General features: G+C 42.8%; 1 protein-coding gene across 3 annotated transcripts in view; it reads right to left on the reverse strand.

Annotated features, from left to right (window-relative positions):
• Positions 1-20,769, reverse strand: part of Utp4 (UTP4 small subunit processome component) — a 30,892-nt gene extending 10,123 nt beyond the window's left edge. Inside the window, exons 1-10 of one of the 3 annotated variants that reach the window (XM_005076330.4) lie at positions 20,690-20,769; positions 19,853-20,013; positions 14,647-14,838; positions 13,038-13,122; positions 11,570-11,659; positions 7,580-7,791; positions 5,432-5,603; positions 5,245-5,336; positions 3,451-3,547; positions 1,511-1,575 (exon numbers count right to left, since the gene is read on the reverse strand). In XM_005076330.4, the coding sequence (XP_005076387.1) occupies positions 1,511-1,575; positions 3,451-3,547; positions 5,245-5,336; positions 5,432-5,603; positions 7,580-7,791; positions 11,570-11,659; positions 13,038-13,122; positions 14,647-14,838; positions 19,853-20,011 (1,164 nt within the window). In that variant the 5' untranslated portion in view covers positions 20,012-20,013; positions 20,690-20,769. Of the gene's footprint in view, positions 1-1,510; positions 1,576-3,450; positions 3,548-5,244; positions 5,337-5,431; positions 5,604-7,579; positions 7,792-11,569; positions 11,660-13,037; positions 13,123-14,646; positions 14,839-19,852; positions 20,014-20,218; positions 20,395-20,689 lie in introns of those variants that run through there. The other 2 variants (XM_040736597.1, XM_040736596.1) reach the window with 2 other exon arrangements.
• Positions 20,770-20,783: the final 14 nt, after the last annotated feature.

Genomic DNA, 20,783 nt, shown 5'->3' on the forward strand with positions numbered 1-20,783 from the left:
TTAAAACACCAAAGGGGCTCACAGGAGAAAGCCATCAAGTCTGGCAAAACTTGTCACCAGGTCCCTACAAGAGGACTATTCAAGCTCTTGGTGCTCTGACTTTTCTACAAATGCCCATCCATAATCTTAATACTTCACTGGTGCACTTTGATTTCCAAGTCCAACACAGGTCTACAGATAACTGCAATGTCTTAAGTCTTTGAGTAACGCCGGGCGGTGGTGGCGCCGGTGAGGCCGGTGAGGCCGGGCTGGAACGACAGCCTCCAAAACAATACAGAGAAACCCTGTCTTGTAAAAACCAAAAAAAAAAAAAAAAAAAAAAAAAAAGTCTTTGAGTAACTCAGAAAGCCTCACCCTTAGAAACATGAGCAGGAAGTTTTCTGTTCTGTCCATGATGACCTACATTAAGAATTCTAAGAGCAGCCGGGCAGTGGTAGTGAATACCTTTAATCCCAGCACTCAGGAGACAGAGGCAGGCGGACCTCTGTGAGTTCGAGACCATCCTGGTCTATAAGAGCAAGCTCCAGGACAGCCTCCAAAGCCACAGAGAAACCCTGTCTTGGACCCCCCCCCAAAAATAAAGCCAAGTACGTAGATACGTATCTGTGATCCCAGCACCAAGGAGGCTGAGAAGGGGGTCAGAAATTCACAGGATATTTCTCTTCAAGGTCCTTTGAAGGGGGCAGGGCAGGGTCTCTCTTCATAGCCTAAGCACGGCTAACTTCAGACTCAGGACAAATCTCTTTCCTGAGTGTCCCGAGTGTTACAACCATAAATGACCAAAATCTTCAGTTTTTTGAATTTATAATTTTTTTGAGACAGGATTTAACTCAGGTCATTGTGGTTTCAAATTCCCAACTAACCAAAATGACTTTGAACTCCTAAACTTCCTGCCTCCACGTCCCAATCACTAGGAGCTAAAGGACATTTTTATAAAAGATCAAATGATTAAAGCAATTTACACAGTATGTTACTAATGTAAAAAGGAAACATATACATATAAACAAGCACAAGTTCTTTTGTTTTTCTTGGAGGACATATAAGAAACTGGGGAAGTGCTTATCTCTGAACAGTGGAACAGTTTGATGTGGGGCAAGCTTAGAGCTCACTTTGATTATACAACCTTTCACCATCTTTTTTTTTTTTTTTTGGTTTTTACAAGACAGGGTTTCTCTGTATTGTTTTGGAGGCTGTCGTTCCAGCCCGGCCTCAAACTCACAGAAATCCGCTTGCCTCTGCCTCCCGAGTGCTGGGATTAAAGGTGTGTGCCACCACCGCCCAGCCCTTTCACCATCATAATTATTAAAAGCACACATGCTATTTTTATAGTATAAAAGGAAAAAAGCCAATTCCCTACACTCACTTATCAAATTCTCAATATCTAACTTATAGACACTCATGACACAATCCTTCAAGCAAAATGACAAAGTTTGGGCTTTGGACTGCGTGACACTCAGATTCAGAATGGAGAAGAGCTCTGGGCCTTGGGTGGGAGCACAAACTTTCTCACCTTTGTCTTGAGGTGCAGTAGATGGTCTGCATTTTTAGAGAGTGGAAGAGTATCTCCGTTCTTGCCTAAAAACAGAAACTTCCCTGAGTTTTTTCTCGTCAAAAGAAAATGTGTGCATTTTTCCATTAAAAGTAAATCCTGAATGACAGAGTTTCTACAGTGGGAGATCTGGTTTCCCCACTTGCATAGTCACAATTTGAAGAGCCATGTGAAGAGTAGCAAAGGGAATTCAACTCTAAGGCACAGTCTGCCATATCTTCAACCCACAGACATGCAGGTGGGGAGAGGCAGATTTTAATACCATCCATCTTTCCAGCCCTATCTTCTCATTTTTCAATAGTTTGCTTTTACATCATTCAGGCCAGAGCAAAGTATGATTCCACAACCATCACCCAACTACCTCCTGCATGTACCCTAAACGAACTCAGAGATCTACCTGCCATCCTCCTGAGTACTGGGATTAAAGACATGTACCACCAATGAACTTAAACTCTCTCTCTCTCTCTTTTTTTTTTTTTGGAGACAGGGTTTCTCTATAGCTTTGGATGCTGTCCTGGAACTCACTTTGTAGACCAAGCTTGCCTCAAACTGAGACCAGGCTGGCCTCGAACTCACAGAGATCCACCTGCCTCTGCCTCCCGAGTGCTGGGATTAAAGGCGTGCGTCACCAACGCCGGCCTTAATGTTGTTTCTTAAGAGTTTTAGTTCAGCCAGGCAGTGGTGGCACGCGCCTTTAATCCCAGCACTTGGGAGGCAGAGGCAGGAGATCTCAGAGTGAGTCTGAGGCTAGCCTGATCTACAGAGTGAGTTCCAGGACATCCAGAACTACACAGAGAAGCCCTGTGTGGGCGTGGGGTCATGGGGCTGGGACGACAAGAACAAAGACTAGGTGGTAGTTGCTCGTGCAGATAGATCTCTGACTTTGAGGCCAACCAGGTCTACAAACTGAGTTCTAGGACAGCATGCCCCCACCCCCAAAACAAGACAAAACAAAAAAATCAATAGTTGGCTTAAGATTTTAGACAGCCACAGTGGCTCATGATTGTAATCTTATCATTTAGGATTGCTGAGTTCAAGGCCAACCCAACTGCAGTGAGATCCTCCTTCAGAAAATCAAAAGGTTTTAACATTCAATAATTTTTTTCTTGTATATGGGAAAATCATAATTTTCCACAGACACAGAAAAAAAAATCTACCTTCTAAATGAAGGTAAGCATGTGCAGGTCAGAGGCTGGCATCTGGTGCTTCCTCCATTGCTCTCCACTTTATTTTTTTGCAGTGTGGGAAGTCTGACTATGTACCCCTGGCTGGCCTTGAAATTAGAGATCTGCCTGCTTCTCCTTGCTGAGCGCTGGCACAAAAGGAAGAATATTGGGATTGGGACTAAAGTTGTATACCATCATGGTCAGCTCCACTTGATTTTGTGAGACAGGGTCTTTCACTGAATTAGGAGATCACCAACTGGGCCAGACTGGCTGGCCAGCCATGTCCAGGAATCGTCTTGTCTCTGCCTCCTTGGTCCTGAACTTCTGATTCCCTTGTTTCCACTCCCAGGTATCTGTTACCATGTCTGACTTATTTTCTATAGATCCAACTTCGACTGCAATTTGGATACTTTGCATTTTCTTTTCCGTTTCTTCTCATGGCTCAGGTCTTCGCCTCCCATGTGCTGGGCTTAATGGCGTGTACTGTGGTTAGCTTCCAATTATCTTTTGTGTGAGTGTGTTGGATAATTCAAACCTGGGCACTTGTGCTCCCAGCTAGGCACTTTACTTTTGAGGGATATATCAGCCTGTCTTGGTATCCCACCGCTATTTTTGAAAATTTGCCAGGTTTTAGAACTAAATTTCAAAACAAAGGAAACAAAAACAACAGAGAGAGCGTGCACGCGCACACATATACACACACACTCACACACACACACCTCCCTTCCCACGCACCTGTTGCAAGTGTAGATCCCAGTCTCCAGAGCTCCAAGTGGTGAGCAAACTGGAAGAGGAGGAGCTGCCTTCTTTTCGAGCAGGAAATGAGACGTCGCTGCATCCAAAAATTGAAAACTCAGAAACAGGCCAACCTGGTTATCTGCTGCTTCAGTTCCAGAGGCAGCAGCAGCATCCCAACACAGCCCCTTCTCTACTGCTGAAATCCATTTGATTAGCCAGGCATGGTGGCCAGCCCTTGGGAGGCAGAGTGAATCTCTGTGAGTTCAAGGCCAGTCTACATAGTGAGTTCTCAGACAGACTGGACCACAATAGTGAGACCCAGTCTCAAAAAAAAAAAATCCATTTATTTGATAGATATTTCCTAAGTCCCAACACAGTCTAGCCACTGCCCTAGGATTCAAGAACACAATGGTGATTGAAATAGCCACTCATCTCAAGATGCTTCTAAAGAAATGATATAGACTAGGCAGTCATGCTACAGATGCCACAAGTTAAACATGGATAAACACAGGATGAGCAGAAAGGACACGTTTAACCTAGCCTTGTAGAACAGATCAGATGAGGCTCACTGGTAAAGATCAGTGAAGCAGAGAAAGCAGGGTAAGAAGTTCAGGGAGGAAAGGGCATGTAGAACCGTCAAACGCAAAAGCACTCCTGAGAGACTTTAAGAACAGAAAGGCTGGGAAGATGGACCAGTCTTAGATCAACTCAGGTTTCTAAAGCAACTAAAGGCTTTTTAAACTAGAGGCATGAATGAGGAGATTTGTAAAGACCTACAGAGAACAGGGTAGAATGACACAGATGTCACTAAAAGGGACCTGGTCACAGTGATGCACGCCTTTAATCCCAGCACCTGGGAGGCAAAGGCAAGCAAATCACTTGAGTTCTGGGCCAGGCTGGTTCCAGGACAGCCAGGATTACACACAGAAACCATGTCTCAGAAACAAACAAAGAGGAAACCATTTAAAAAGTCATTGAAAAGGAATTCACGGCACTAATCTAAAGTAAGATAATAGCAAAACAGAAATGACTCAATTCAAAAGATAACGAGGCTCCTGGTGGATGGTGAGTTCAAGACTAGTCTGGTCTACCTAGGCGTTCAAAGCCAGCCAATGCTATGAAGTGAGATCTTGTCTTTAAAGTTGAGATGTGGGAGAGGAAGGAGGCTATGTCTGACTTCATCAAACCATACATGTGAAATAAGTGAGTACTTTAAAAATCTCTTTAAATGTATGTGTCTGGTGTTTCGCCTGAGTGAATGTCGGTGCAGCACACTGATGCAGTGCCCGAGGAGGCCAGAACAGTGTGTCAGTTTACCTTGAACTGGTGGTACAGACAGTTACTAGCTGCCAGATAAGCCCAGGTCTTATGAAGGAGCAGCAAGTGCTCTTAACCAGTGAGCCATCTCTCCAGCCCCAAAATGTGTTTTAATTGCAAACATTAACCCTAGTTTATTTTCTGTAGAAACACTCTTCCTGCTAATAACTGTTCTCAATAGGAAGTTTGTTAGCTTGTTTTTAAGGGTGGGCTCTACTACTCAGGTGGAGAAGTTAGGCTTGTAGTGTTCCTTTCAAGGTAAATGGTACCATTCCCCAAAGTTGAGTAGGCCTCCCCAAAACCTAAACTGGGTCTACCTCATTATCACAATATGCATACACATATATACATAGCAAGTGTATTCCAGGAAGCTTGCCTAGAAAAGAATGAAGGTAGCTTTACAAAGTATGAGCTGTGTTTAGTCTGACTGGATAGAGGGATGGGGAGAACTTGAGGGTGAGAGGAGATACTCACATGGGGGAAAGTGATTTTTCGGAGGGCAGCATCATAATTCTTTACCTCTACTTTCTCCATGAGAGGGCGAATAACTAGGTGGGTGTCAGTGCCTGAAACAAAGGCATGCAATGAGAGAAATCCTTCATGAAAAGAAAAGAACCAGAGTTGGGCAGAGCAGAGAGCAGCTGGCTGGGGGAGGACCTACCTCCTGATATCAGAGCTGTTGGGCTGTGGGCCACAGTGCGCACATCGTGAGTGTGATGCTGGAACGGTTTGGTTCGCACCCACTGCTTCTCACTGCTGCTGGAAGTCACGGAGACCAGCTGAAAATGGAATACTGTGCCCTCGGCTGTACCCACTACAAAACTGTCTTCTTGCTGAGAAATCAAATCATGAGGGGGTAGATGTCAACGTAACAGGGTCTAGATGGAAAAATATTCCCTCAGGTTTTCTATGTGGGCAGCTCAGGGGAAACGAAACTCATGTGCTGAATTAAAAAGGAGGTTCCTGCCTGGCGGAGGTGGTTCACGCATTTAATCCCAGCGAGTTCAAGACCATCCTAGTCTACAAATCAAGTTCCAGGGCAGCGAAGGCTACACAGAGAAACCTTGGGGGGTAGGGGTACCCAAGGTAAGACAGTTCCATCAGAGGAGTAAGCTCAGACAAAGGCAATAATCACCCCCTGCTGCCAAAGTTAACAATTAGTATTGCCAATGTGTTATGCAGTCACATGCTACACATTCAACGACAAACCAAATATACGGTCTATAAAAGTCTAATGCAGCAAAAGTTTCTATTATCCAGTGATACTATAGCTGTCAAAATGTAGCACAAAACATTACTAACAATTTACAGTGATGCTGATGTAAAACACACCTTTAAATTGTATTCTAAGTTTGGTGTGGTGGTAGATTTCAATTTTGCTGTAAGATTTTAAGAATCATAGGACTTGGCAGGGCAGTGGTGTCAAACACCTTTGATCCCAGCACTCAGGAGGTAGAGGCAGGCAGATCACTGTGAGTTCAAGGTCAGCCTGGTCTACAAAGCTAGTTCCAGGACAGCCTCCAAAGCCACAGAGAAACCCTGTCTGGAAAAACAAAAAACCAAAACCAAACAAACAATTTTTTCAGAGCTGGAGAGATGGCTCAGCACTATTGCTTTTATCAGCTCCTAGCACACATGTAATACAGCTTACAACTCCTGCTTCAAAGGAATCTGAAGCTTCTGACCTCTACACTCCAGTGCACATACCTGTACCCACACACAATAAAAAACAAAAAACAAAATCAGGATTGGAGAGATGGCTCAGCGGTTAAGAGCACTGGCTGCTCTTCCAGAGGACCTAGGTTCAATTACCAGCACTCACAAGACAGCTAACAACTGTCTGAAACCCTAGTTCCAGGGGATCCAATAGACACATGGAGGCAAAACACCAATGCACATTAAAAAGAGTCGGGCAGTAGTGGCTCACGCCTTTGAAGCCAGCCTGGTCTATAGAGTGAGTTCCAGGATAGTCAGGACCACACGAAGAAACCCTATCTTGAAAAACAAAACAAAAAAGCCCTACAAAAACAACATACATATAAATTTTTTCTTTTTACATAAGGGTTTCTTTGTCTGGCTATAAATTTTAAAATATAAACAAAAACTTCTCACAGTTTCAAGTAAGGCACTTGGTATTTTTATTTGATTATATAAAACATAAATTTCAGGGACTGGAGAGATGGCTCAGAGGTTAAGAGCACTGGCTGCTCTTCCAAAGGTCCTGAGTTCAATTCCCAGCAACCACATGGTGGCTCACAGCCATCTATAATGAGATCTGGTGCCCTCTTCGGGCAGAATACTGTATGTATAATAAATAAATAAATCTTTTAAAAAACCCATAAATTTCCTTATTATTATTATTATTATTATTTTTCTTTCTTTTTGGTTTTTGGAGACAGGGTTGCTGTTCTGGAACTAGCTCTACAGACCAGGAACTCATAGAGATCCACCTGCCTCTACCTCTCAAGTGCTGGGATTAAAGGTGTGTGCCACTATATATATACTCTAATGTTCATATAATGTTGAATTCACCTACTGATGTACTTCTCAGAATGTGTTCCTGCCATTAGATAACATGAGACTATATACAAACTATGTTCAGGACAAGAAATGAAATACCTAAAATAGATTTAAATAAGAAACATGTTAATTGTGAGAAAAAACTGAATCCTTCTAAAGCAGTATATGGGGAAAGAGAGACTGATTTGGAAGCTGGGCTTGGTGACATAAGGCTGCAATTCTAGCTACTCAAGAGGCTGACCAGGAGGATCATAAGTTCAAGGAGTACCTGGGCTGGGACTATACTCACATCAGCCACAGCAATAGACTGTACGTCAGCATTTGCGATGAGATGGCTCTTAACAAGCGTCCCAGTAGCCGAGTCCCATAACTGCACCTTTCCAACGGAGTCGACACTTATGACAGTGCCGTCAGACAAGAAGGCAACACCCCACACGATACACCTTGATTTTGTCACTCCCAGGTGCTGCCTGTCTAAAACCATCTTACGAATAATGCTCCCTGAAAAATAAGAAAGGCACACATGTAGATGGTGTTTAGTTTCAGTTTCCCAAAACTGCATGAACAAGCATAATGTGGTGAGTTAGATGCCTTCATATAGCTAGCCAGTAAATGGCAGCTGTGTTGAACTGTTTTAAAACTCCAAAATGGGTACCTGAAGAGATAAAAAGGGAGGTGTGAGAGGGAGGGAGAGAGAGAGGAACAGAAATCCCTTCTGGGGAAGTGAAATGGAAAGGGGCAATGTTCACTTAACAGCTGGTACATTGCATATACATATTACACTCTGCTCTTTCCCATACTCTGTATATAGGAAAGAGGAAAAAGAAAACAGGGACAAAAACTCAGGGAGTGGTAACTAAGTAGAGCCTTGAAAACAAGACACGCCAGGTGTTGGTGGCGCACGCCTTTAATCCCAGCACTCAGGAGGCAGAGGCAGGCGGATCTGAGTTCGAGGCCCGCTTGGTCTACAAAGTGAGTTCCAGGACAGCTTCCAAAGGTACAGAGAAACCCTGCAGTACTTCAGAGACAAGAAGTTGAGGAGCCTCCAAGGAGGGGATGGTTGAAAGTTAACCAACTGGCCAGGCATTGGTGGTGGTGCACACCTTTAATCCCAGCACTCGGGAGGCAGAGACAGGCTGGTCTCTGTGAGTTCAAGACCAGTCTGGTTTACAAGAGCTAGTTCCAGGACAGCCTCAAAAGCCACAGAGAAACCCTGTCTCGAAAAGCAAACAAACAAACAAACAAAGTTAACCTACTGCAAGATGGTGGCACATACTTTTAATCCCAGCACTTGGAGGCAGAGGCAGGTGGATCTCTGTGAGTTCGAGGCTAGCCTAGTCTATAGAGCAAGTTCCAGGCAGCCTCCAAAGCTACACAGTAAAACAAAACAAAAACAAAACAAAAATACAAAAAAGTTAATTTAAGAAGCTACAGGCCCTTGAGGTATCAATCTCCTGAGCAAGTGGAGAATCTTACATAAAAGGTCTTGGGAACTGAACTGAGTATGTCTGGAGGGAAAACAGGGCCAGGTGAAAACTGCTCTCAGAGTGTGGAGAACACCAGATTTCTTCTCAGAACAATGAATGGCAGCAAGGCCTGTACCGACCAGGAAGGAGAATGGAAAAGGAGTCCGAGAGTCAGTTCAGTGGGGACATGTATAAGGCTCAGAGTTGATCTGATTCCCCAGCCCCGAAACCTGACTGTAGAGGCTCAACAGGCCACCCAGATAGTTAACTATTCAGTGAAGCTCACGCTCAAGAGCCCCTTGATGGAACAGGAACAAACAGTCACACGTGGAGAAAGCTTCCTCTAACAAGAAAAGCCTGCAGCATCAGAGCGGTGGGCTGGAGAGATGGCTCAGTTGTTGAGTAGTTGCTGCTCTGCAGGACTAGAGTTTGGGTCCCAGCACCCACAATAGCATTTAACTACAGCTCTAGCCAGTTCCTGTATGTGCTCACACAATCAAAAAACAAAACCCCAACTATCACAAAGGAAGAAAGAATAGCCTCAGAGGCCACAGGCATAACCACAGAACACAAACTTGGCATAGGCTCCAGCAGCTAAAAACAGAAGAAAGGCCTTTAGAGGTGGCTAAGTGAAAATTTTACTACAAACATGAAGATATAAAGACAGCAAACACATTAGTGAATGATGAAAAGTAAAAAAGATGAAAAATAAGAGTGACCAAGAAAGTTAGAAGACCCAACACTGAAGTAACAAAATTCCACAAAGAGAAAACAGAAACTGAGTTACAAAGTAATTCAACTTTCCCCTAAAACTGCAGGTTTGAATCAAAATAATTTCCTCTGTATCTAGCACAACTCATAGACACAGGACAAAAAAACATACAAACAAAACAAAAAACAAACCCATAACAAATAAAGACTCACATATCAACAAGTATAACCAAAATTTCAGCTTAAGTGTAGCAGGGTTTGGGGCAGAGAGCTCATCTAGGGCATAAAGGGCCCTGGGATGGGTCTCCAACAAAGAAACAAAGAAAACTCCCACAAAGGAAAAGGAAAGGGAAAAACGCACAGGCTCAAAGGTCCTAGAAACCAAGCAAAAGCTTACCCTCTACACACACAGAGCCAATAATCAGAATGGTACCGGACTTCCTAACAGGGAAAGGGAGAATCCTAAATAACACAGAAGCAAAAAGGACCCCAGAAAGACCTCATACTTGTATAGCATAGCCCAAGTGGCTAAGAAGAAATGAAAACAAAGACTTATTTAAGGACATAGAAATGGCAGGAACAAACAAAAACACCAAAGTACTCAGATGTGTTTTGCATCCATTTATATAACTGAAAGACTTTATGGATGAAGTGGCAGAAATGTAGGGAGAATGGCAATATTAAATAGGAAGCAGACAGGAAGGAAAGTAACTTCCTATGGGAGCTGACTAGAGATGGGAACCCAGTTACAAATAGCCCACATCAGGAGACAGCGTGATGGACATCATGGCAGATGGTACACAGGGAAGACCCAGATTTAAGTCAGTAATGTGTAAAATTAAAACAAAAAAACACAATGTAGAATTATGTGTACAGCAGAGATAAGCATCAAAAGAATCAGGTAAGGGTTGAAATGGTTTATTTTGAGGATGAGAAGGGATATAGGGGGAACTCCTACTTTTTGTAATAAGCCTTAAGGAATTCTTTGGTTATAGCCATGTGTAACTAAAGGCAAACAAAATAAAGAAACCCACGAGCCAGGCATTGAGGAAAAAGAAAAACAGAAAGACATGTCCAATCCATTCTGTCTCTATCTTTTTTTTTTTTTTGGTTTGTTCTATTGTGGTTTTTTGAGATGGGGTTTCTCTGTGTAGCCATGGCTGTCCTGGAACTCACTCTGTAGACTAGGCTGGCCTTGAACTCACATCAGATCCACCTGTCTTGCCTCCCAAGTGCTGGGACTAAAGGAGTGTGCCACCACTGCCTGGCTTGTCTCTGTATCTTACATGTACAAACATGCTCATCTAACAAGTTAAAGGCAACCTCACCTCAAGGGGTCTAATAGCCAATTTTCCAGGGTAAGAACAGGGGGGAAAAAAAAGTCATGGTTCTCTACCTTAAGATCCATTTTTCCTACTAAACTACTACACACTCATACTAGATATAATATTACTTGAGATTAGATGTTACTGTAATATTCTCTTATGAAGAAGGTTGCTGTAGCCCACTGAAGAACGAAGATCTCCAAATACAGCAGTGGTAATCAGAGACTAGAAAGATGGCCTGGTAGCTAAGGGTGCTTACTACACAAATTAAAAGAAACAAAACAAAACCAAGAAGTCTGGGTCCTAGGTCATGTGTAAAGGCTGGACATGGTCTCTTCATGCCTCTCACCCCAGCACGGAGGGGCTGGGGGATGGAGGATCACTACAACTAGCTTCTTGCTAGCCTATGTTTAAAAAGTAAAACAAAACATAAGATCAAACTCCACTCCTGGGTTCACAAGAAACTGTGCCTCAAAAAGAGCAAGGAGAGTAATAAAGAAGGCATGTAGAGCCCTCCTCTGTAACCACCTATGGAGGCATGCCTACAGGGAGGCATGCATACACACAAATAACACAGAATATACAGTACACAGACAGACAGACGGAACAAACACATGGAAAAGAAGGGGCAAAGTTTGTGGTGGACATGTAGAGAGATTAATGAGGAGTTAGGTCATCTGTGCCATTGAAAGTGTGACAAAGTCAAGCTCTTGGAAACTGAGAAATGTAAATTTGACAACACCCTAAACCAAATGTACTAAACAGAAAAACAGTCACCTGATTTGACATCAAACACGCTAATGTAGTCTATGGAGCCAGCTGCAATGTGGGTACCGGCAGGATGCCAGCTGAGACTCAGGATCCGACCTTAGGAATAACAAAACAATAAAAAATGGTGACACATAAATATGCATCAAAAACCAACTGAGCACTCCTTCCACAGTTACCTACAGAGCTACTGTAACTCAGTGTGAGTTTCCTCATTTGCCATGGTTGGTAAACTGTCCTGGGACACACAGTGGAGTATGTGACAACTTACTTTAATAATGTATAAACAGTTGGGGAAATAGTGTAAATAAATACATCCATTTGAGAATGATCTGGTGGTAACCTAGAAAAATTTCAATGTACACAGACATAGACTTTAGATTAAAGAGACACCCTTGTATGAATGCCCAAATATACTCACGGTCATGCACAAACACTAACATTACAAACAAGGATGCGCCGGGCGTTGGTGGCGCACGCCTTTAATCCCAGCACTTGGGAGGCAGAGGCAGGTGAATCTCTGTGAATTTGAGACCAGCCTGGTCTACAAGAACTAGTTCCAGGACAGCTTCCAAAGCCACAGAGAAACCCTGTCTCAAAACAAAAACAAAAACAAGTATGCACTGAGTACAGGATGGTGGCCTCATAAGACCACATCATCCAGTGACATCAGTCACCTTAGCTTGGGTAAGCATACCTGATGATGTTCATTGATGAGACAATTTAACATTGTTTCTCAGAACAGATCCCTACTGTTAACTAACCAGCAACCACATGGTGGCTCACAACCACCTGTATGAAATGAGATCTGCTGTCCTCTTCTGGCGTGCAGGCAGAGCACTGGTCACACAATGAATAAATAAAACTCTCTAAGCATTTGAGAGAACCTCAACTGAGAAAATGCCCCAACCAGGCTGGCCTGTGAGCAAAACTGTGGTACATATTCTTGATTGATAATTAGTGTGGGTGGAGTCCAGCCCAGCACTAGTGTCCTGAGTGCTATAAGAAAGCAGGCTAACCAAGGCAGTAAGCAGCACTCCTCCATGGCTTATGCATCAGCTCCTCCCTCCAGGTTCCTGACCTCCTAGAGTTTCTGCCCTGACTACCTTTGATGATGGACTGTGCTATGGAGCTGAGCTGAAAGAAACTCTTTCCTCTCCAAGTTGCTTTTGGTCATGGCATTTACTACAACAACCGCAACCCTAACTAAGACATATATTACAGCTGATATTAACATTCACAGAAACATTAGTTTTCTATTTTGATTTTCTGTATTTTTGCTTAACCAGGCAATCACAACTATGCTATATAACGAGTATAATGAGATGCCTTCTAGAACTTTCCTTGTATTCAGAAAAAAAATAGTATATACACAAAACATTACCTATATTAGCAAGAAAATATCCTATTCCTAGTGGCACAAAAACATAACTTCTTGTTGAAACTATTCATTACCCCATCAAAAAACAGCCCTTACTTTTTTGACGATCAAAATTTCTTGCAAACTGGATTTTCTCTGGAGTGACCTCAAATAGCTTCACAGAGCCATCTTCACAACCAACCTATTTTGAGAGAGGTAGAAAACATACACAAATATATACATGCTTCTTCTCTAAAAACTATCACTTGTTCTAAAATGAAAACAAACCAAACAGCTTGTCAGAAGGGGGAGGGAACCTACCATCAAGAAATTGATAGTATACTCCTGGCTGATTTTATAGTCTAGTCAGAATAATTTCTGAATATGACAGAATAGAAATGGGGCTTTACACATACCTGTCAGATACCCGTGCCCTAGATAAAAGATTTGCTGATTTTTAAACCTAGATGGAAATATCTGGGATAGTATCCAAGTTAGGACAAGTGAAATTAAAAAAATGAAATGTCAGGGCAGAAAGTCGGTTCATTGGCTAGCTGCCAAGCCTGGTTAACTTAAATGTGATCCCAAAGACCCACAAGGTGGAAGGAGAAAACCAGCTCACACAGTTATCCTCTCATCATATCACAAGCACTCTGTAGCACAGATGCCCCAGCCACGTGCGGGACACACACGCACAGACGCACGCACGCACAGAGTGAATCTACAGGATGTAACAAGCCATATTTCTGGAACAAAAGTTATTATTAAAACACAAAGCATATCAAAACAAAACTAGTCTCTATATCTCTTAGTTCCAAAGAAGTTTTCTGAAATTAATTAACCCTGATATTTCACAAATGAATAAACAAGATCCAAGCTGTAAAAAAATCTTTCTCTGTCCCACCAGCAGGCTCCCAAATAATGACACGAAGACTTATTAATCATGAAAACTTGGCCCTAGCTTAGACTTGTTTTTAACTAGCTCTAACAACTTAAATTAATCCATTTCTATTAATCTATGTTCTGTCATCTTGATTATTCTGTGTCTCCTCTGACTTCCTCTCTCTGCCTGGAAATCCACTTATACCTCCTGCTTAGCTACTGGTCATTTAACTTTTGTTGTTGTTGTTTTTTTGAGACAGGGTTTCTCTGTATTACTTTGAAGGCTGTCCTGGCACTTGCTCTGTATCCAGGGTGGCCTTGAACTCACAGAGATCCGCCTGCCTCTGCCTCCTGAGTGCTAGGATTAAAGGCGTGCGCCACCACCGCCCGGCCCGTTTAGCTTTTATTACACCAATCACAGCAGCACTTCTTCACACAATGTGCAAATATTCCTTAACAGCCAGCTAACAGCATAAGGGCAAAGTGAGCAGTGATTTATTATTTTTTATCTATATGAGCTTTGACTGTATATATGTGTAGTGCCCACAGAATCTAGAAGAGGTGTCAGATCCCTTGGAACTGGAGTTAACTGCTGTGAGCCACAATGTGGGTGCTGAGAATCAAGCCCAGATCCTGTGCAAGAGCAGCCAGGACTCCTAATTGGTGAGCAGTCTCTCCATCTATGACCAGGGATTTTTAACCTTCTTGCCAATTACAATATTTTGTCTTATAAGTCCTGATACCTAGCTATGCTTGAAATTTCTATGTGGCATAAACATGGGGAAGGAAGTTTGAGTGAGCATAAAAGTACTCTATTTTGAATAATCAATAGTTGCTTACTGACCACAAGTTGAGAGCCACTGGGGCTGGCGGCCATACTCCAAATAGGTCCTCCAAACGCATCCAGAGCATACTTTATGTTTAGTGCCTGTAGGTCATACTCAAGAATTTCTCCATTGAGTCCAGCACTAAAGAGTCGCTGTCCTTCTGCCCAACACAGGGCTTCTGTAGCCCGAGACTCATGACCTGGGAAAAACTACAGAAACATCATAACTTCACAACCTGCCAAGAACTCAAAACTACAAAAACATTGTAGCTCCCAATTTGCCATGAATTCATCAATCACCAGTACTTGACAAGTATTTCCCCACAAATAACTAGCACAGAATTTGCCACCATCAAACATTTGTATCTAGTAGACACTTATTTCTTTTAGCTTCAAATTTTAGTTACGGCCGGGCGTTGGTGGCGCACGCCTTTAATCCCAGCACTTGGGAGGCAGAGGCAGGTGGATCTCTGTGAGTTCGAGACCAGCCTGGTCTACAACAGCTAGTTCCAGGACAGCCTCCAAAGCCACAGAGAAACCCTGTCTCGAAAAACCAAAAAAAAAAAAACCAAAAAAAAAAAAAAATTTAGTTACTTAAAATTACTGCACTTTAGTCATATGTCTGAGTCTCTCTCTTTTAAAGTAGGACTAATGCAAAAGAAAGCTTTTCAATTAACATTTGAGCATAAACATAGTCAAGACTGAATCAGTCAGATGTGGTGGCTTATGATAATAATCCTAGCACTCAAGAAGTTGAGGCAAGCAGGCGGGGGCGGTGGTGGCGCACGCCTTTAATCCCAGCACTCGGGAGGTGGAGGCAGAGGCAGGCAGACCTCTGTGAGTTCGAGACCAGCGTAGTCTACAATAGCTAATTCGAGGACAATCTCCAAACCCTGTCTCGAAAAACCAAAGAAGCAGAGGCAGGAGGATCATTTTAAGCCTGGGAGGGCTACAGTGAGCCCCCATGTATACAAAAGTTCGTTTTGGCTCAGGTAGTAGAGGCGCACACCTTTAGTCCCAGCACTCAGGAGGCAGAGACAAGCAGATCTCTGTGAGTTCAAAGTCAGCCTGGTCTACAGACAGTACAGGCTCCAAAGCTACAGAGAAACCCTGTCTTAAAACAAAACAAAACATTGGTTTAATGTATTTAATTAGATATGAGATATTTAATTTCTTAAAAACTGTTGCAAACTTCCTGACTGGTTGATTGTAGGAGGCACAGAGGTCTCTTTGCTCACAGATAAGCACCAGGGGAACCTGGAGTGTTAGTACACATAACCTGTTATCCTTCCAGAAGGCTTGTTTCTCTCGATCTATATAACCCATCTTTGTGGATTTTACATACAGTTTTAGTGTAGTCATGTCTGATTTGTATCTAGCTTACTTTGTTTCTCAAGGAGATTTAGGTATACTTTGTTGCATATGCAGGACTGAGTTAATGATCACCAAATTGTGCTGTGCTTAAATATGTCAAAAATAAACTACTTGGGGTCAGACTACAGAAGTTTGAACCAACACCTACTGGAGTTGTGTCAAACCAAAGATCATCTCTGCAGGCTTGTGAAGGTCACAGAGATCCCTAGAATTGATGGTTGTTCACACCCCCACCCCAAAAAACCCGTTTTCCTATCTAGAATTTTTGGCCTTTTTACTTAACCAGGCAGTCACAGCTATGCTATACAATGGATGACTTAGTTTTTAACAACATAACCAACAAAGTTTTTTTTTTTCCCCCAAGACAGGGTTTCTCTGTATTGCATTGGAGTTTGTCCTGGGAACTCACTCTGTAGACCAGGCTGGTCTTGAACTCACAGAGATCCCCCTGCCTCTGCTTCCTGAGTGCTGGAATAATTAAAGGCGTGTGCCACCAACGCCTGGCGACATAACCAACAAAGTTTTAAAAATAAAGTAGAACAGCATATGGAACAAGGGCATAAAAGAAGTATTTGGGGAATAAAAGATGGGTTAATTTGTGAAGGTGCCTGCTACCAAGCCTGAGAACCCAAATTCAATCCCCAGGACTCACGTGGAGCCAAAGAACTGATTGCTCCAGGCTGTTCTCTGATTTATACATGTATTTATACACAGATATACAAATCCAAAGGAAAAACGCCAGTAAACTTAGTGTAGCCTAATGTATAGTGTTAAGAAAATCTGAACTAGTGTACTGTACTCTCCTAGACCTTCAAATTCACCCATCACTAACCAAGAGTAACTTTCAGTCTTGAAAACTCCATTCAAACTAAATGCCTTTATGCAGGCCTAGTATTGTTAATCTTTTCTAGTTATTTCTACTACATCTTTTCTGTGTTTAGACACAAAAATATTTTCCAATATGTAACAATTACCTAGAGCATTCCAATACAGTAACATGTTTTAGATGTCTATAGTTTAGGAATAAGGCTAAACACTGGCAGGTTACACAAGCCAACTCTGTAGTGATCAACTACTACATTTCTCAAAACATACATCAAGAGATACAACATGATTATAAAAACACATAAGGTATATAACTGTATACGTGTTGAAGGCTGGTGTGTATCTGTTTTATCTGTAAAGAGTTGTCCAAAAGAAAAATAATAATAATGCAATTCACTCCAGCTTTTTGTTCGAGTCTAGATTTCTTTTTCTTTTTCTTTTTCTTTTTTTTTTGAGGTAGGACCTCACACTTTGTAGCCCAGGCTGGCCCAGAACTCATAGAGATAAGCTTGCTTCTGCTTTGTAAGTGCTGGAATTAAAGTTGTGTATATTACCATCATACTTACTTGGCCATAGTCTCAGAACTCTAAGTATTTTTTCTGGATATTCAATATTTTCGTATGTATCAATTTAATTTCATGCCTGTTTGACACAAAGAGTCAAAGTTTCTTATCTGAATGTTCAGAGTCAAGAGATACAATGGTTAAGTGGCCTGTCCAAAAGGCTGAAGTCAATGGAATAAACGGAACACAGCTCTTCTTACTCCTAACTTCTAGTCGTTCACTCTGACTCACTAAGTATGTCTTTCTCTAATGGTGTGGCTGAGGTCAGCAACCCTTAAATGTTTTACTACTTTTAAATGTAATGTGTATATTTGTGGGCACGCATGTGCACATGAAAGTTGAAGGACACTGGTACCGGTTGGTCTCTCCCCAGCCAGGTTGTCAGACTTGGAAGCAAGCGCCTTTACCCACTGAGCCATCTTACCCAGACAGAGGTTAGTAATCTTCTTTTGGTTCTCTAGACAGGGTTTCTCTGTATAGCCCTTGCTGTTCTGGAACTCACTTTGTAGACCTTGCTGACCCTAAACTCAGAGATACCCTGCCTCTGCTGGGATTAAAGGCATGGGGCACCACCTGGCCTAACCTTAATGAATAGGAAAGAATCCATGGGGAAAAACCAAAGAGACTGAATTAGTTTGCTATTACAAAATACCAACAGGAGAATGTCAGCAGAAAATGAGAGAGGGTAGATAAGAAATGGAGAACTTTCAACATTAACTTAGTAGTGGCTTTGTGTTAGACAGAGAGCTAGAATACAGTCACAAACATTTCTGACATAGTAGTAGTTTCCTATCTTACAATATTTGAAGTGAGCTGGGCGGTGGTGGCACACGCCTTTAATGCCAGCACTCGTCGGATCTCTGTGAGTTCGGGGCCAGCCTGGTCTACAGAGCAGTTCCAGGCCAGCCTCCAAAGCCACAGAGAAACCCTGTGTCGAAAAACCAAAAAAAGAATAGAGGCAATTAAGCAAAAATACAAACTATGCAAGTATAATAGTTATAAATGACAAACAGAAAAGTCATAACATGCAACAAGTGTACACCCAAGCATTTTGTCCTATTTTTAGCAGTGACCCACTCATTGTGGGCAAGGACCTGCAATGTTACACACATCAGTTCTTCAGTACATCAACTCTGTGAAGGATCCCTAAAGCTACCGTCAACACTACTTCTCCCAGCTTTACTATTCAGGTCAGAAACTGTTTATGAATCTTTCTTCACAAATGGAAAATCTCTGATACTTGTCTTAATAGCAGTACTTGACACTCATCCTCTTAGAAACATTTACAGAATGCCAGGCTGCTGGATTCTGTATACTCATTTACCCATCCCTTCTTCCCTTTTGAACTGAGTTGCATGTTGTACCTGAAAAAAAATTAGTAACCAGTGTCCTGGGGGGATGGGGTGGGGGGGTCTTTGGAGCTGGAGAGATGGCTCAACAGTTAAGAGCACTTTTTGCTCTTGCAAAGGATTCCCGGCATCCAGTGGGAGTTCATAACCACTTCTAACTCCATTTCTAGGGAAGGTAATGTTCTCTGACTGCCATGGGCATTAGGGGCATTTGAGATACACATACATGTATGCAGGCAAAATACTGGTACACAAACAAATAAATCTTTATATGCACCCAAAAGACATTTCATCTAATTAAAAACCTCTACTCCCAAACATAGACAATTAAGTCCACATCTTTGGAGACAGGTGAACTTGGGAGTCTATTTGCTGTCATGTTACCTGAGAGGTTTTTTTTTTTTTTCTTTTTGGTTTTTCGAGACAGGGTTTCTTGTATTGTTTTGGAGGCTGTCCTGGAACGCTCTGTAGACCAGGCTGGCCTCAAACCCACAAAAATCCGCTTGCTTCTGCCTCCCGAGTGCTCAGATTAAAGGCATGAGCCACCAACGCCTGGCGATGTTACCTGAGAGTTTTCTGATATTACAATGTTTGGAGACTTTTAATTGACAATGGAATGCATACTAAGACCTCCAGATGGAAATGTTATTTTGCCTAAAATCACAATGATCTCAACAATTTCCTTTTCTTCTTGGAGTGGCCAAAAGATCTAGCAAACTTTAGTCCCCAAATGGCATCTAATGACACACATTCCTAGTTAGGATCCTAATCAACTTCAGATAGACAACCCCCAAGCTGCTTTCACCATTCAAGGGATCTCATATATGCTACAGAAGCTCTGTAATTCTAAGCAATTCCATAGCAGGTAGTCACCCAAGCTATCTGAAAACAGGACATGTAAGTTGTAGACCTGAACTTAAAACTAACATCAGGGTCAGTCAGTGGTGGATCTTTGTGATTGAGGGCAGCCTGGTCTATAGAGCGAGTTCCAGGACAGCCAGTGCTACAACAGAGAAACTCTGTCTGGAAAAACCAAAAAAGAAAAAAGAGAAAGAAAAGAAAGAAAATTAACACCAGAGCCTCCACTCCACACTAGGGTCCTTAAAGACTTACTTTCTCCTGAAAGTAGTTTGCTGACAAGTTATAAATTTCCACCGTGCCATCTGTTCGTGAAACAGCCAATCTGTTTGACTGGTTATTGTAAGCCACGCAGCGGATGCCTGATGGAACATAATTAAAGAAACGTACTCGATGGACCTTAAATTCACCCATTCCTGGGGGGACAAAAAGAATCATTGTTAAATATTAGCCGGAGAATCTCCCATGCATTCATACAACTTATTATCATCAATGTTGGATGGGCGGTTCCAACGAGTTCTCTCTGAAGTTCATTTCTAGTAATGCAGCCGTGCCTCAGCAAGGCTCAACTTCCAGAAACTCAATAGGGATACTTCAACAAATTAATCCCCAAAGACCTACCCCATTCCTTGTCTTTTAACCTCTTGGAGAAGGAAGAGAGGTTGAAAATCGGCATTTTAGTAAGAATGCTAAACTCAATTTTACTAAGCTTGCAAATGACAGCGACGTGAGGCTGATGGGGGAGGGGAAACCCAGAGCATAAGTGGGCAGCGACAGGACTTGGTGATTTTTTTTCCTGTCTGCCTGATCTAGCAGCTACCGCGCACACACGTACTGGGAGTGGAACTTGTTCGCCCCTCACTGGTCTATCCTCGAGGTTAGGAAGCCGTGAGCACGTTCTGGCAGAGCCAGCACGTTCTGAAGAGCAAGAGGTGTCTGCCACTCTCGCGCTCTCCTTGGTTCACGGAGTGACTTCCACTCCTCGGAACCGGCTATCTGATAAGGCCCGAGGCCCCCGACCCCGGGCGAGCTGCACCCACACCCCCAGAACCCGCTGTTCGGCCTGCCGCGAGAGATTCTTCCCAAACTCACCTACCGTCCGGCACTCGATAGCCCGGACCTCGCCTCTCTCCGCCCCGGCCCCACGTGCGCGCGCGCGCTCTCCGGCTCTGTCCCGGAAGTACTC

The sequence above is a fragment of the Mesocricetus auratus genome, unplaced genomic scaffold (assembly GCF_017639785.1).
Source record: "Mesocricetus auratus isolate SY011 unplaced genomic scaffold, BCM_Maur_2.0 Super-Scaffold_100062, whole genome shotgun sequence".
Lineage (NCBI taxonomy): Eukaryota > Metazoa > Chordata > Mammalia > Rodentia > Cricetidae > Mesocricetus > Mesocricetus auratus.